This window comes from Mytilus edulis, chromosome 4 (genome assembly GCF_963676685.1).
Source record: "Mytilus edulis chromosome 4, xbMytEdul2.2, whole genome shotgun sequence".
Lineage (NCBI taxonomy): Eukaryota > Metazoa > Mollusca > Bivalvia > Mytilida > Mytilidae > Mytilus > Mytilus edulis.
In genome coordinates, this window is record NC_092347.1 from 57883539 (window position 1) to 57900614 (window position 17076).

The 17076-nt window shown below is 33.6% G+C and overlaps 1 protein-coding gene and 1 long non-coding RNA gene across 2 annotated transcripts; one reads left to right on the forward strand and one right to left on the reverse strand.

The window, feature by feature from the left end:
- Nucleotides 1-128: 128 nt before the first annotated feature.
- LOC139520043 (uncharacterized) lies at nucleotides 129-12853 on the forward strand. The gene is made up of 4 exons (XM_071312460.1): nucleotides 129-258; nucleotides 6580-7635; nucleotides 8632-8813; nucleotides 11096-12853. The coding sequence occupies exons 2-4, from the start codon at nucleotides 6581-6583 to the stop codon at nucleotides 11716-11718; spliced, it is 1860 nt and encodes a 619-aa protein (XP_071168561.1). The 5' UTR covers nucleotides 129-258; nucleotide 6580; the 3' UTR covers nucleotides 11719-12853.
- LOC139520044 (uncharacterized) lies at nucleotides 11909-17062 on the reverse strand. The gene is made up of 3 exons (XR_011663801.1): nucleotides 16395-17062; nucleotides 13030-13151; nucleotides 11909-12019 (listed from the first exon to the last, which is right to left on the reverse strand). It is a non-coding gene; the product is annotated as an uncharacterized lncRNA (long non-coding RNA).
- Nucleotides 17063-17076: the final 14 nt, after the last annotated feature.

Below are 17076 nucleotides of genomic sequence, written 5' to 3' on the forward strand. Positions count from 1 at the left end.
AACAACACGAAATTTAGGAAAAATAGACTGTTATTGTTCTGAATGACTGAAAAAATATGGATCAACTCAATATTCTTTACATTCGGACGTGAAAGTTATTTATTTGTTGTTCATATTTACTGGTCGACGACCAGTTACCGTCAGTTACCAGTTACCGTCATTTGCATTTTTTCCGCGAAACGTCGTGGTCAATCCGATGACGTCATCGTGTTTTTTTAACGGACAAGCATCAAGAAGTTGTTGACAAAATTTAGTTCAGTAAGTATCAGTTTTTGGTTATTTATTTGTCAAAAATCACTTTTTTTTTTAACCCTCGCATCGCATGTTCAGACGGGGGAATCCTTTGTAGCAAAAATAAATAGAAACTGACCAAAAAAAGGTTTGTTTACATATTTTCGAGAACCCTGTTCGTCATTTGGGAATCGTTTCAGCCATTCATTTCACGATTTTGAATACAAATTTATTTTATAAAAATTGTTGTCATCCAAGATTCTCAATGGGAGCCATTTTATCCGATTTTTACCTGGGATGCAAAAATGGTTGCTGAATGACGTTGTATATTGCTTTTTGTGGCTGTATTTTCGGGTTGTTCCTACTTGATAATGATGTTGAAAATGTTATTTCGTATATTTGAACACATAATATAACATTTAGATTGAAAACATTAAAGATATATCTGCTGTATCCTATAATCTACAAATTTGATTCATTGCATTACTTGATTTGAAACACCATATTACGCTTTCCCTTCCAGAAAAGAGATTTTAATAACAAAATAATATATTGACTTACATTTTGGAATTCACAAATGTTATTCCTAAATTGATCCAGACTGCCTTTGCAGGTTGTACAACATAAATCATGCACATTTGAGAATAAAATCGTACGTCTCCAGCATTGTTTACAAACTGCAACGCTTAAAGTCAAGGCCATTGTTATGATATTACGTCACATCTTTGTATTAGCAAGCAAGCACTTGTTACTTTTAAGGGGTGTATAAGGGATATTCACAACCAATGTACACAAAATTCGTTAAATTCGTTAACCTGTACATGGACGGAATTACTTGACGTTTGGCATTGCTTTTTATCTATTATAAAGAGTTGCAAGTCATACCTATCCCACCCATTTTAAAATGTGTGTATTTTTTTTGGGGGGGTGTCTAACTGTTTGTCCACATTCAAATGCAGAAAAAATGGCAAAAATAAGTGTTTTAACACCCCACCCCCTCTTTGGATACGCTACTGATACCATATTCTTTGTTTATGTACTTCCAGTTTAAATTCTGTGTTTTCAGTAACAAACATTTGATTAATTATGAAAAATAATTCGGGAGGCTTCCAAGAGCTTATCACTGAACTAGCGAAATGTGGGTGTACCAGAGTTAGTTTTCTTGTTTTTAAGGTTTTACACTAGTCATTTTCTGTGGATTTTTAAGGCTTGCATTATAGCGGCAGCCAAACGTTTGTATCAACAGCCGTCCGTTTGGCCTTTAATGGTTTACTAGGTTTACAAATTGTGACTTTCATATAGAGTGGAAGAACTAGCACTTATACTCTTTCTTCTTTTAACCATCATCATGTCAACTCCAACACAAAGGTCTACATCGAAAAAAATGACGTACAGAGAAGTCATATCATCGAACAAATAGACCAGAATACAGTACTTAAATCAAGGAAACAAACAACGGTTTCTTTCAAACTGGGACTTTTTATACCAATATTAGCTCGGCCGAGATCAGTCGATAATTTTAATATTTGTGCATCGTTTTTAAAAGTACTCAGTCCAGTTAGTATAGAAAGTCCCCCGCTTTTAAAACGGACTTTGTATACCACATTAAATGCTCATAGATATGAAAAAAATGTGACTAGATTACCAATGAGACAACTGTCCATTCAGGTCACAATTTGTATAACATGTATAAGTAAAACATTACAGGCTTTTAAAGTCTTCCGAGTACAACCATCAAATAAACTCCAACGAAAAAGTACAACATGCAATCATAACATACAACAACAGCGAGATGAGTACACAAAACAGCATAAAACGCTCCAATATGAACTAGAGGACAAGACCTAAAAATTTGTAAGGGTTCCGCAGAACCCAGTGTCCCGCCTACTTCTGCTGTAAATTGAAGGGTCAACAAAAATGAGGAAAAGAATCAATAAAAATATACCGCTTGATACTATCGTTTGATTGTAAGAAGCTTCTGTCCAAGTTAGGTAAAAATCCAGGATAGTAAATGAATCTAATAAATGTTTGTAAACTTTAACTGCAGACTGGACGTACTGTTAACTGGTCCATTTACAAGTAAAATACAGATACACAGGTACAAAATTTCCTTCAAGATACAAGCTTTTAATCATTAACAAGCTTCTGTCCAAGTTTGGTACGAATCAAAAATAGTACAAGAAAGGTAACAATTTTTCGTTTCCTGGCAGAAAATCCAAGTCCATTTAAAGTAAAATACGAACAAAATTGATTTATCGTTTTACAAAATTTACCTCTGGATACTTTCTTATGATCATACGACATAGACAAGCTTTTGTCCAAGTTTGGCACAAACCAACAAGGACCAAGGATAGTTTAAGAAAGTTATTAAAGTTTTAAGAAGCTGTTATCAGAGATATGTGTCGCCTTTTTTAATTTCGATACGAAAATGTTGAAATAAAAATAGCAATGCTTTAACATCTTACACAAGTTATGCAAATATTCCAAGTCAATGAAACATGGCTAAACAAACTCCAATCAACATTGGCGTACCACTAATGGTTCACCTTGAACTGACCTAATCTACAAACGAATACATGACAAACAAGAAAAAAATTCAAAGTGAATAGACCATGACTAAGGGGGCGGAGCGTAATTATGTCCATGCAAATGAGATATGCCAATGCTGAAATAACTGCAGACCAAATATCATTGACCTACCACTTGTGGTGCCCAATAAACTGACCTAATCACAAAATAATACATATAAAATAAGCAAAAGTTAAGTCAATAGACCATGACTGAGGGAGCAGGGCCAAATAATCCCCCATGGAAATGAGATGTGGCAATATTAGTTTTCTCGTTTGAATTGTTTTACATTAGTCTTATCGGGGCCTTTTATAGCGGACTATGGTATGCTCATTGGCAATCATACCACATCTTCTTCTTAATATTATACAACTGCATACCAAATATGATTGACCTACCACTTGTGGTTCACCATAAACTAGACCTAATCACAAAGTACATGTTTAGATTCAGCATCTATCAAAGCTCAAGAATTAAATTTGTTAAAATCAAACTTAGTTTAATTTTGGACCCTAATGTTGACCAATTTGAAAACGGGACCAAAAATTAAGAATCTACATACAAAGTTAGATTTGGCATATCAAAGAACCCCAATTATTTAATTTTTGATGAAATTAAACAAAGTTTAATTTTGGACCCCGATTTGGACCAACTTCAAAAACTGGGTCAATAATAAAAAATCTAAGTACAAAAGTTTAATTTTAGACCCTTTATTCCTAAACTGTTAGGACCAATACTCCCAAAATCAATACCAACCTTCCTTTTATGATCATAACCCTTGTGTTTAAATTTCATAGATTTCTATTTACTTATACTAAAGTTATGGTGCGAAAACCAAGAAAAATGCTTATTTGGACCCCTTTTTGGCCCCTAATTCTTTAATCTTAACTGTTGGGACCAAAACTCCCAAAATCAATACCAACCTTCCTTTTGTGGTCATAAACCCTGTGTTTAAATTTCATAGATTTCTATTAACTTATACTTAAGTTGTGGTGCGAAAACCAAGAAAAATGCTTATTTGGACTCCTTTTTGGCCCCCAATTCCTAAACTGTTAAAACCAAAACTCCCAAAATCACTCCCAACCTTCCTTTTGTGGTCATAAACCTTGTGTCAAAATTTCATAGATTTCTTTTTACTTAAACTACAGTTACTGTGCGAAAAACAAGAAAATGCTTATTTAGGCCCTTTTTGGCCCCTAATTTCCTAAACTGTTGGGATCAAAACTCCCAAAATCTATCCCAACCTTCCTTTTGTGGTCATAAACCTTGTGTTAAAATTTCATAATTTTCTATTCACTTTTACTAAAGTTAGAGTGCAAAAACGCGAAAACTTAAAGTATTTGGACAACGACGCCAACGTGATAGCAATATACGACAATTTTTTTCAAATTTTGCAGTCGTATAAAAATCCAAGTACATGTTTAGATTCAGCATATCAAAGCCCAAAAATTAAATTTTTGCTAAAATCAAACTTTTAATTTAATTTTGGACCCTTTGGACTTTAATGTAGACCAATTTGAAAACAGGACCAAGAATTAAGAATCTACATTCACAGTTAGATTTGGCATATCAAAGAACCCCAATTATTCAATTTTTGATGAAATCAAACAAAATTTAATTTTGGACCTCGATTTGGGCCAAATTGAAAACTGGGCCAATAATTAAGTACATTTTTAGATTCAAAATATTAAAGAACCCCAAGGGTTCAATTTTTGTTAAAATCAAACTAAGTTTAATTTTAGACCCTTTGGACCTTAATGTAGACCAATTTGAAACTGGGACCAACAATCAAGAATCTACATACACAGTAAGATGTTAAAATTGATACTATAAGCTGGTAGAGCATCAACTAAGGATAAAATTAAGTTAAAAATATTGATAGGTCATGGACCTCCTTTTCGAGATATTCGAGATTTAAAATATGGCCGGAAAAGGCCGACTCTGAGTTTTACCTTATATTTGCATTGGTATTATTAGGTCTCAAAACAAAAGAAAGAAAATTAAGAATCTTCTAAAATTTTGGTAGATGACCTTTCATGAGCTATTTAGTCTTAAAATGAATGGGTGTTATGGGGCAAAATATTTCACATTGTATTGTATGGAAAAACACCAAGGAGTACAAGCATTGGCACAAATTCTAAAACCTCACCTAAGTACATCCTTAAGTTACTGTGCAAAAACCAAGAATAATGCTTATTTGAGCCCTTTTTTGGCCCCTAATTTCTTAACTGTTGGAATCTTAACTTCCAAAATCAATTCCAACCTGTCTTTTGTAGTCACAAACCTTATGTCAAAATTTCATAAATCTCTATTTACTTAAACTAAATATATAGTGCCAAAACCAAACTAGGGGCTCTAAAGAGCCTGTGTCGCTCACCTTGGTCTATGTGAATATTAAACAAAGGAAGTAGATGGATTCATGACAAAATTTTGTTTTGGTGATGGTGATATGTTTGTACATCTTACTTTACTGAACATTCTTGCTGCTTACAATTATCACCATCTATAATGAACTTGGCCCAGTAGTTTCTGTGGGAAATGTTACCGGTAGTAAAAATTTACAAATTTTAAGAAAATTGTTTAAAATTGACTATAAAGGACAATAACTCCTTAGGGGGTCAATTGACCATTTTGGTCATGTTGACTTATTTGTAAATCTTACTTTGCTGAACATTATTGCTGCTTACAGTTTATCTCTATCTATAATTATATTCAAGATAATAACCAAAAACAGCAAAATTTCCTTAAAATTACCAATTCAGGGGCAGCAACCAAACAACAGGTTCTCTGATTCATCTGAAAATTTCAGGGCAGATAGATCTTGACCTGATAAACAATTTTACCCCCATGTCAGATTTGCTCTAAATGCTTTGGTTTTTGAGTTATAAGCCGAAAACTGCGTTTTACCCCTATGTTCTATTTTTAGCCATGGTGGCCATCTTGGTTGGTTTGGCGGGTAACGACACACATTTTATAAACTAGATACCCCAATGATGATTGTGGCCAAGTTTTATTTAATTTGGCCCAGTAGTTTCAGAGGAGAAGATTTTTGTAAAAGTTAACGACGACAGACACCAAGTGATGAGAAAAGCTCACTTGGCCCTTGGCCCTTCGGGCCAGGTGAGCTAAAAATACTTATTTGGGCCCTTTTTGGCCCCTTATTCCTAAACTGTTGGGACCAAAACTTACTAAATCAATCCCACCCTTCCTTTTAAGGCCATAAATCTTGTGTTAAAATTTCTATTCACTTTTACTAAAGTTCGAGAGCGAAAACTAAAAGTAATCGGACCCCACAGACAAATACGACGACAGAAACGTGATAACAATATAAATGATATAAGACAAAAAAAAATCAATTTTTGCAGTCATATAAAAACTAAGCTATAACCATTGAACCAGGAAAATGAGGTCAATATAAATGTGAGATGGAAAATTCGTAACATGAGGCATCTATATACAAAGTATGAAGCATCCAGGTCTTTCACCTTCTAAGATAAAAAGCAGTTAGCTTGTACACCACTGTTGTAACTATCCATATGCCAAGCTTTCTGTGAGTTTTTGGCAGACTTGACAATAATTATTCAAGCATTATTTTATTTTGCTTACAATCTAAATTGGGTTTGCTCATTGTTAAAGTTTGGTTTGGTGGAGAGTTTTCTCATTGGCAATTATATTTCTTGTGTCCTTAGAAATTTATTCTGTAGATTAAATCTTCATATATATATATGCCTTCATTGACATTTATCCAAATATACGAATGTATTTATTTTTACTTTTAAGGATGCCACAAAAAAAGCAATACCTGCAGGAGTCCCTTGATAAGGCCATTGGTGCAGTAAATTCAAACAAATTAAGTATTTCTAAAGCAGCTACAGAATATGGGGTACCAAGGACAACCATATCAGACCATGTCAATGGGAAGTATGACAACCATTTGAATGGACCTTCAAAGATGCTGACAGATGAGGAAGAGACATCTTTAATAAACTACGTCAAGTATATGGCAGAGAGAGGTTTTCCTTTGACAAGAAGAATGTTAAAAGCATTCGTAATTTCTATCATTGAGAAATCAGGTAGATCAACTTTATTCAATATGGAAAAAGGTCCTAGTAACAAATGGGTCAACAAACTTCTAAACAGACACCCTGAATTGTCGGAAAAACTACCAGAACAGCAGGACAAAGCCAGGAGACGCATGTCTAATGTCACTGTGGTTGACCAATATTTCAAGTTGCTAGTGGACACAGTCGACTCTTTAGGATTAACAAATAAACCCAACCAGATATTTAACTGTGACGAGTCTGGCTTCAGTGGTAAAGAAAAAAGTAAGGAAAAAGTTTTAACACTAAAAGGGTCACACAGCTACCAACAGAAAGTATTAGTCCATGGTCACATTACAGTTCACATGTGCATAGCAGCGGATGGACATGTCCTCCCTTCATTTCTGATTTTTGATGGTTGCCTGCCTCATAGGAGCTTTAAGGATGGTGTTCCAGATAACTGGTTATATGGATCCTCTGAATCCGGGTACATGGATACCGAGTTGTTTGAAAACTGGTTCGACAAAGTTTTCATACCATTCTGTGGAACAAGAAGACCAGTACTGCTGATTTTTGATAACCACGATTCCCATATCAGTATTGACCTGATAGAGAAGGCCAAAGCTAACAACATTCACATCATTGGTTTACCACCTCATACTACACATCTGCTGCAGCCACTGGATGTTGCCATCTTTGGACCTCTAAAAGAAAAAGTGAACCAATTATCAGTTACCTTGGGAAACCTGAACAAGTGTGCCACCATAGGCAAAGCCAAGTTTCCTGCTTTATTAAGGTATTTACATGTACATATGCTTGGATTATATGTTTATGTATTTTTTTGGTACAACCGAATTTTCAAGCAATCAAATTTTGAGGATTGGGAATTAAAATAATTAAATTCATAGATTTCTATCATCTGAATTTCCATCACAAGTATCTGATATGGCTAAAATGTAACAATTCATAACAGAATGCAACAAAATTAACTAAAAACATATCATGACTGTTTATTTTACAACAAAACATATCTAAAAATGGTGGACTTCCGGTTGGGGTGTGTATAATACTGGAAACAATTTCGGTAAACACACAATTTTTTCCAGATTTTGACATTCAAAAATAAAAATAAATAAAAAATTATTTGCCGACCTACCGACCTCATTTTTTAAAAGTATGTAACTGGAACCACACACATAGAATAACCATACATTGTCTCGAAATATCAATGTTATTTGTACAAGGCTTAGAAACAGGTAGAAAGCGAGGCTGTGCCGAGCATTTCTACCTGTTTCGAGCCGAGTACAAATAACCGATTGATATTTCGAGACAATGTATGGTTATCCTTTATATACTGCAACTCATATAAGTGTTTTAAATGAAGTATTTAGTGTAAAAACAATCATTTTTAAATTTGGAGCGAACGACGTAAAATTTCCAAAACCTGTGTGTTTTATTGACGTCATAAATAAAATTCTACGGAAACGCATTGTCAACCTCATAAACAAGGTGATATACGGTCATGGACTGTATATGACATATAAATATACAGTCAATGCAATTTGACTGCTCAAATAGGACAGCTGCAGTATATATTTTTATTTGGCCTCAACAAGTATTTTTTAAGTTAATGGTGTTAAATACTTACTGATTTTCAGTTTTTTGTCAGCAGACTTCAAACTTCAATTTCACATGAACTGTATAATCTAATTTCTGTAACATATATAAACACTGACAAGAACATGCAACTTACACTTTTTTCTTCAGTAATGGGTATCATTTTTATTTGCAGCACTGCAATTGACCAGACTACAACACTAGCAAGGGTCAAAGAGTCTTTCAGGAAATCTGGAATGTATCCTGTAGACAGATCCATAATTCCAAATTCACAACTTGCGCCCGCCGACTTCAACAAATCTGAAAAGACAAATAAAGAAACTACAGATGTAGATACAACAACAATCACCAATAATGGTAAACTATTTATTTCATTTGATTTGTTATATTAGGCCTGAAATAAAATATTGTTTGTTTCCAAAATCCCGACAAACCTTGCAAAAATGGTGCTACTCATATTAAAATTTTATTGTCATAACTAAATCGAATATTATTTAATTCATTTCTGATTTTCAGGCTTGCAGGATTGTCCGATAATGTTCAAGCTTTTTGGAAAAATAAAATTATTTCCATACCTACATTGTACCTACCCACACCTGGCTTCGTAGAATCGGGATTTGGGAAAAACAAACAATATATTAATTAAGGCCTTAGGCCATACTTAAAAATATTTTGGTTTGCCCAAACCCTACCCAAAGGTTGAGACAGTGGGTAGGTAGGTAGGCAAAAAGAAATTGAAGTATCAGATGTTTATTAGTCTTCATGCCTATTTGATTAAAAAAAAAACTTCTTCAAATCAGGACAATAAAAGAATTTGAGTAGGCAGCTTTTTTCTGGGTAGGTACGTTTGGGCAAACAAACCTATTATTTATTATGGCCTTATCCCATACATGAATACATATTGTTAAGCAGTGATATTGTTTGCCTTATATTAATGGAGAAAAAGGCTTTTCCCCTGGAGGAAAATCCCAATTTGAAAAAAAAATGGCTTAAAATATTCCCAAAAACAACTTTTTTCCCAAACAGTGCAGTCTCAGTACTAATTGTGCATGAATTCAAAGTGACAAACACTCATTTTAACTTTTTTCTTGCCTAAAATTACTGTAGGTGCAGATTTGAGGGTCTGGTTATGTATCATCACTGACAAAAAGAGGTTTTATTTCAAAGCAGGGTTTGACTCTTGAAATGGAGTCTGTAAATTGAAGTTTCAGTCAAATTCATCGTTTATTCCAAAATTCCCAATTTGATGAAAATTACGCATATTTTCGAATAAAAAAGGGTGGAGGTAGTTTTGAAAAAAAAGTCAAGAATATTGCTGACTGTTTAGAGGTGGGAAGTTCTTGTCCATTCATTTTAGATGTGTTTTGTCATTTGATTTTGCCATGTGATTATGGACTTCCTGATAGGATTTTCCTCCGAGTTCAGTATCTTTGTGATTTTACTTTTCTCTCAATGATGATGTGATACCAATATACGACCAACACTTCTTAATTTTTGTGTTTCGTATAAAATTTTTAACTGCATTCCATTCAGTGTTTCTCTAAAAGAAGAAATTTGTATGTATTTCCCATAGGGTCCTATGTTAAACTTAATCCCCACCATGGTGGCCATCTAGGCATCTTAGAAGTTGGATTGGCTAAAAAGTAATAACTACTGGTCATTATCTCATTAAGAACATTCATGCTATGCTTGGTTTCATTCCATTCAGCATGTTCAGTGGTTTTCTAAACGAAGACATTTGTTTGTGTTTCCCATGGTGACTTATTGATGACATCAAAATTTCAATGTAGGATAAAAAACTTAATTCACATAGTTTTTTCACTGACCCCCACACCCACCTCTTCACTTAATTTGGGGAAAATTGATTGACCAATGGGGATTACATATAAACAAACAATTACAAACTCTCGACTTGGGACAGGCTATAAATATACCTAATCACTAATCATTCCATTCTAAAATTACACAACTTTTTCATCCAGTTGACAAATGGTTGAAGCTAACTGGGATCTTTTTTAAACCATGCGACATACATGATGCTTTTTCATGAGACCTGTTTAACCTATCGCACATATTTCAAACAAAATATTCTTTTTCTTCATTTTCAATTTAGAAATAGTGGATCATACCCTATCAAAGTTTCTTAATGATCGCTTTCTAAAGTTTTTCCTCCCTCAGCTCACTACTGAGGACCTGCATGCCTGACCCAAACAGGAAGTTATACAAATGACTGTTTTTCCAGGATTGGATTAAATAGCCATTTAAAAAAAAGAGGGGACAAAATATACCCAAGGGACAATCAAACTTATAAATCTAAAACAAACTGACAACGCCATGGCTAAAAATGAAAAAAACAACATGAACCCAACCAAATACTAGGAGTGGTCTCAGGTGCTCCCAAAGTGTAAGCAGATCCTGCTCCACATGTGGCACCAGTCATGTTGCTTATGTGATAACAAATCCGGTAATTAGTCTAATTAAAGGTGTATGTATCGTATGTGTTAATATACAAAAAAATGTAACACAGCAACAAATAAATAGTTTCAATAGTGTTATTCTTGCTTGCCCATTAACTTCTGAGTTATTTAATCTTTTGTTAAATTCTACATTTTTGTACCTCGAGTTTTTTTCTTTTACAGAGCTCCAGGAATCAACAATTCTTTGTCACTGTTGTGGCAACACTATCTCCTATGTTAAAGAAATAGAGATGAGCATAAATGAACCAACTGAAAATCCACTTGTAACAAAAAACTTAATTCCAAAAAGTTTAGCAGATGTGCTGTTACCTCCAGCAAATCCATCTCTAGCAAAAAAAACTTCTAGTAAAATCATAACAGAAGCCAGGGTAATAACAGGGGATGAAATGCTTCAAAAACTACAGTCAAAGCGTGATGAGGCAGTAAAGTTGGCAGAAGAAAAAGAAGAAAGAAAAACAGAAAGAGCTAGAAAAAAGGAAGAAGCTGAAGTTTTGAAGGAAGCAAAGAAAGAAGAAAGAGAAAGAAAGAAAAGAGACAGAGAAATAAGAGACACCGAAAAGGAAGAGGAAAGAGAGAGGAAGAGACAGAAGAAGGAAGAAAAAAGAAATATGCAGCAATGTAACCAACAAATCACTGCTGAATTCCACCAGTATGCTACATGTACTAAATCATCTGTAGACATGGTAGATAATAGAAGAAGTACCAGAGTAAAGACCCCTTTAATAAGGGTAGAATTTTTACAATTTGATAGCGATATGGAGATTATAGAGACAATGGAAGAATAAGGAATATATAATTAAAATCTCTCCAGACTGTATAATTTGAAGAACTGTGAAATTTATTTTAATTTTTTTTTGGATCGAAATTGCATTATATTGATATAAATCTAATACTGTTCATAACAAACTTATTGCTGCAATATTGATTTTAATTCGATAATACAATTATCATCTGTAAAAGACTTATTATTATTATCTGTATATTGTACATGTTGTAAGCTGCAGAAAGTTAAAAGTTTTTTCTGGGTATTAAGGCATATAAGGTTTAAGATTTAGATTTCCTTTTTTGCACGTCTTCATATTGTTTCTGAAAGAAATAATTAGGAAGTGGTAGAGACAAAAAGTTTTGACCAATAATCTGGGTTCACAAATCATTTAATGAAAGATAATAATATGAAAAATTATTCTGTTATTCAACTTATTGGTAATTCATTTATATTCTAATCCAAAAAAAAAAAAATTAAGTAAATGTGGTTTTTGAAAGATCCGAAAGCAAATGTAATGACAAATAACAAGTTTGATATGCATGCATAACGTATACAATATTATCTTACACTATATATACCAATATTTAAGTAAAAGATCAGCAAATGATTTTTGAAGATGTTATGAATCATAATCAAATTGATAGTTTCAATAATCTTTAACTTTAATAAAAGCTTTTTATAAACATTTTAATCATCTGAAAAGATATGGACAGTTGTCAGGCTATATAGTATTCACATCGAAAAATTTCTGAATGACATATACATAATATTTTGTTCATTTAAGGTAGTACCTTAAATACTGGAGATAACTCTGTAAAATCAGTTAATCATTTTAATCATGTTATACTGTTCAGGAAATTTTAAGCTTTTCAATGATCGAACTAGTGTTTGTCAAACTGAAATATATTCAACCATTTCTTCCCAGAAATCAATTGGTTCAAGTTTTTTGAAATTTTTGTATTCATTTCAAAGGGTCAAAGTAAATATTTTGTAAAAATTTTGTGAAAATTGAACGAGCCAAGTTAATTTTAGTCAGGTGTTGGGTAGCAGCTTAATGAATAATTGTACATGATATAGCAGACATGTGTATTTAACCTTCAGTCTACTAGCAAACTCAGATTAAACAAATTGTGTTTACAGTAGCAGAAATTGAACATTGACTTTGTTTTATTATGCCAAAATCAAACAAATACAAATTTAAATATTTGTTTATTTGCAAATCACGACCTCCAAAATGAGCAGAATAATTACTAAAACAGTGTATTTTTCAAACACAGTCAATATAAGGTATATTTAGATTTATGCCTTAATATGTAATATTATATTGTACCTGTAGTCTTCGTTATAAACTCATCTGTTGGTTTCTTGTTTTATGGTACATGTAGTTGTCTATCTACATATTAACATTTGCACAAGTTCAAATTAAGAAGATTCTTCATCCTTTTAGGGACCCTAAAAAAACATTCAGATGAATAAAAAAAAGAAAGATGTCTTATGATTGCCAATATTAAGACAAATCTCCAAAAGAGATGAAAATGACACTATTGGTCAATGTACAGCCTTCAGCAATGAGCAAAGCCCATACCACATAGTCTTCTATAGAAGACCCTGAATGTCACCTACAGCCTAACTTGGGTACAAAAAACGAATGAAAAACAAATATGTAACACATAAAAAAAAGACAACCACTGAATTACAGGCTTTTGACTTGGGACAGACACACACATCCATAATATGGCAAGGGTAAACATGATAGCAGGATCCCAACCCTCCCCCTAAGCTGGGACAGTGGTTCAACAGTACAGCATTAGAAACAACTATAAAAATCAGTTGAAAAAGGCTCAACTCATCAGATGCACAAAAATACAGGTGGACCTTTTTGGTCATGGCCGGGTACTTGTACATTTTATCTGACAAGAAAAAGACACTAGGTACAGATCTGAGAGTACTCGCAGATAACTGACAGCTACCTATATCTTACAAAAACATTGTGCATTCAAGACTAAGAACCCTGCTAGACAGACATATCAAATTAAAATCATAGCATATTCATATAAAACTTTCAGCTGTGGTTAGTTGCATCCCTTCAGAAAGACATACACATCTGACAAAATTACATGTACATGTATAATATTGCAGACACAGATGAACTACACAGCTACAATAACATAATTAATAGTATAGAATAGATGTACATGTATTAAGGTATTAAACATAAAAACCAAATAACATACACATGTACATGTAATTTGTATGTCAATAAATCACAAGAGCAATGTCAAAGAGTCTAGTACAGGAACATGCAAATTTGATTACAGTATTACATGCATACATGTACATAGGTCAATAAATCACAAGGTCAAGAAGTCTAGTAGTACAAGTACATCTTACTATAAACTGCAGCATATGTACATTGTATGACCAACTATTGAGCTTATCATTATAAAAGCCAATATATTTAACAAGAGGGAGGCAATACATGTACATTGCACCATAACCAGGTTGAGAACAACCTGTTAGATGACCTTCCATGACAATGTTTTTAAATATCCCTTTAAATGTAAGACATGCATGAGGGGTACATTAAGGTGACAATTTTTTTTGTGTAACAAGTTTCTTTTAACCAATTTAAAGTACAAACAAGTGAAACTGCGAGCTACTGCTCACTGATGATACCCCAGCAGCAAGTGGATAATATAAATAGTGAAAAAATATGCAAGTGTTCGGTAAACAGGATTTTGTTGAGTGATGAATCTGAAAACACATCAGTGATCACACGGTTAAGCTGACTTATATAAATCCTGAAACCAAATTTTAGAAATCCTTGTATTGCAGTTTGTGAGAAAAATTTGATGACAATTTTCAACTTGGCTATCATGTGTAAAATCATACAAGTGTTCGGTAAACAGGAAGTTGTCAAGTGATCAATCTGAAATCGCATCACACGGTATAGCTGACTTAGATAAATCCTGAAACCAAATTTCAGAAATCCTTGTGTTGTAGTTCCTGAGAAAAATATTCATGGGACGGATGGACTGACTGACGGAAGGACAGACAGAGGTAAAACAGTATACCCCCCCCCCCCTTTTTTTTTTAAAGCGATGGTATAATGAGTATAAATTTGTATTTTCTAGTCTAGAAAACTTCAAAACCTTTCTGTATTATATGAATAGATGTAGAGTGAGGTGCTCATTTTCGCCACATCTTTTCATGTTTTCCAGTTTCTGTTCAGGTGTGAATGTTTTTGAAGTATACTGATATTTCTATATGAAGATAACTTCAAATGCAAAATATTCTTAAGCTTGAAAACGTGTTTGTTTGAATATAATCATCAGAAAAGTTAGATTAAAGGGTGTTTGAAATTACCTGATTTTATGTCAATGGGGGACACATATTCGCTGTTTTTACACATCAATTTAAAATCAAATAACTGCAGCTTTTAATAACATTGATCAAATCGATTTCATAATAGATGAATAGCAGACATTTCAAAGGTGTTAAGAACTGAAATTTAGGGGCATTCAGTCAAAGAATTACTAAGAAATACTTCTTTGAATTCGTGTTTTTTCTTCAGGAAATTGGCCGAAAATGGTTGTCCGTTTTTCGGTCCTTTTCAGTAGGTTCCGCAATTTTGTCTGTTATAAAAAATAATCATATTTGTTATATAATATCATTTACCGGTATATGTCTTCCATTTCAGCCATCCTTTGAAGTTTTTACACCTCAAAATCATAAAACGGCGAAATTGTGTCCCCGGCGAATATGGGTGCCCCACTCTAGATACAATTTTGAAAATTTTAAATAATCTGAAATTGAATCAATATTTTTTAGTCTGGAGCATTGATGATGGAAGTTAACTACATTTTGTACCATGGCTGGCTATACAGCCCTTGCATTCATTTCAAAATTGTCTGTAATTGTGATTACATTTAACAGAGTATTTTTAGTACAGATATGCAGCTACATTATTGAAAGTAGATGCAGCTACATTATTGAAAGTAGATTTGGGACATTTATAGCATACCTCATAAACAGTTAGGTACACTCAGACTCAGGGGCTAGCAGGTGGCATAATTTGTAAGTACTAACACAACACACATCAGCACAAGTCATATGTTAAAAAGTTAACCTAACCATGTGATGCAAATGAAGACCCCTCAAATTGGTTTCACAAAGGGTGGGGGCACTTCCTATGATATTAAATATATACAATGTGAAAGGACAAGCTGCTGGAATAGGTTGGGAAAACTATCAGTAATATTAAGACAAGTCAATAAAATTCCATAACTTCTTCACTCATCTTTCTTGGTGTTGTCTGTTGTGTTTATACTATCAACCCTTGTTTCTCTTTTTAAAGGACACATTGAAAAAGGGGGGGGGTAGGGTTTGACGTAAAAATATTGAAATTGCCGTCATCCCCTTAAAACAACTAGAATCAAAAGGTCAACCGCTCCTTCTTCAGGTTGTCATAACCATAGGCAGATCACCCCCTTTTCTTTGTGGGAAAAAATTGGCTGATTATGTAGGGAATCAATCAATCATTGAAGCACGACTATTAAAAAAAAAGAGTGCCTTAGGTCAGTCAGACCCCTTCCCCTTTTAGGAAAAGTTTTGGATCCTACACTGATAACAAATGGAAAAATGTCTGATTGTCACCTATCAATTAAATGTTGACCTACGTTTCAGTGAAATTACCTGCATGTAAACTGGAGGCTCTGTCTGAAAGTGAAAGTTCCGATTTCAAGTCGATCTCGACTATCACCACCAAACGTGCGGTCTTTTTGCATGTTTTGAGTAAAATCTTGACTGATTATTCGTCTGTCTTCAAATTTGTTCTCCTCATAATTGGTCAGTCAACTTCATTCCACTTCCAGCCATGCTTTCCATGTTGTTCAACGCCGGGGTTTACAATTCATCTAAAAGGGCGCCAAATTAAAATGAGGCACTTTGACGAGGTAAGCAAAGAGAGACAACTCCTGCGTAACGAAGACGACGCTTCAGCGATAAAAAAATATTTGCTCATCTCCAAATTGATTCATAACATTTAATGTAAAAAATCAATACTATACAATTTGTTAAAATAGTTTGAGACCGTGTTTAAACTCATCTGACAACCATTGAGAGAGAATTGTAACAATTTCGGTGCTGACGGTAACTGGTCCTCGGCATCTTCAAATCTCGTACGAAATCGGACGCCGTTAAAAGTTAATTTCTGAGAAATTTAGTTACTTTTAAATACTGACCAATTGAAATATTAAAGTAATTTTGGTAACCACTTTCCTTGTCAAAGGATAGATTTAAATGTTCTCACGTTTAGAAGATAAATGAAATATACTGACAAAAAATGACGGTAACTGGTCCTCGACCAGTATGTTGA

Excerpts from the sequence above, each read along its gene's own strand:
- LOC139520043 (XM_071312460.1), top strand. The coding sequence starts at position 6,581 with ATGCCACAAAAAAAGCAATACCTGCAGGAGTCCCTTGATAAGGCCATT. Across the intron at positions 7,636-8,631 it reads AAGTTTCCTGCTTTATTAAG|CACTGCAATTGACCAGACTA; the intron begins GTATTTACATGT and ends TTTTATTTGCAG. Across the intron at positions 8,814-11,095 it reads AACAACAATCACCAATAATG|AGCTCCAGGAATCAACAATT; the intron begins GTAAACTATTTA and ends TTTCTTTTACAG.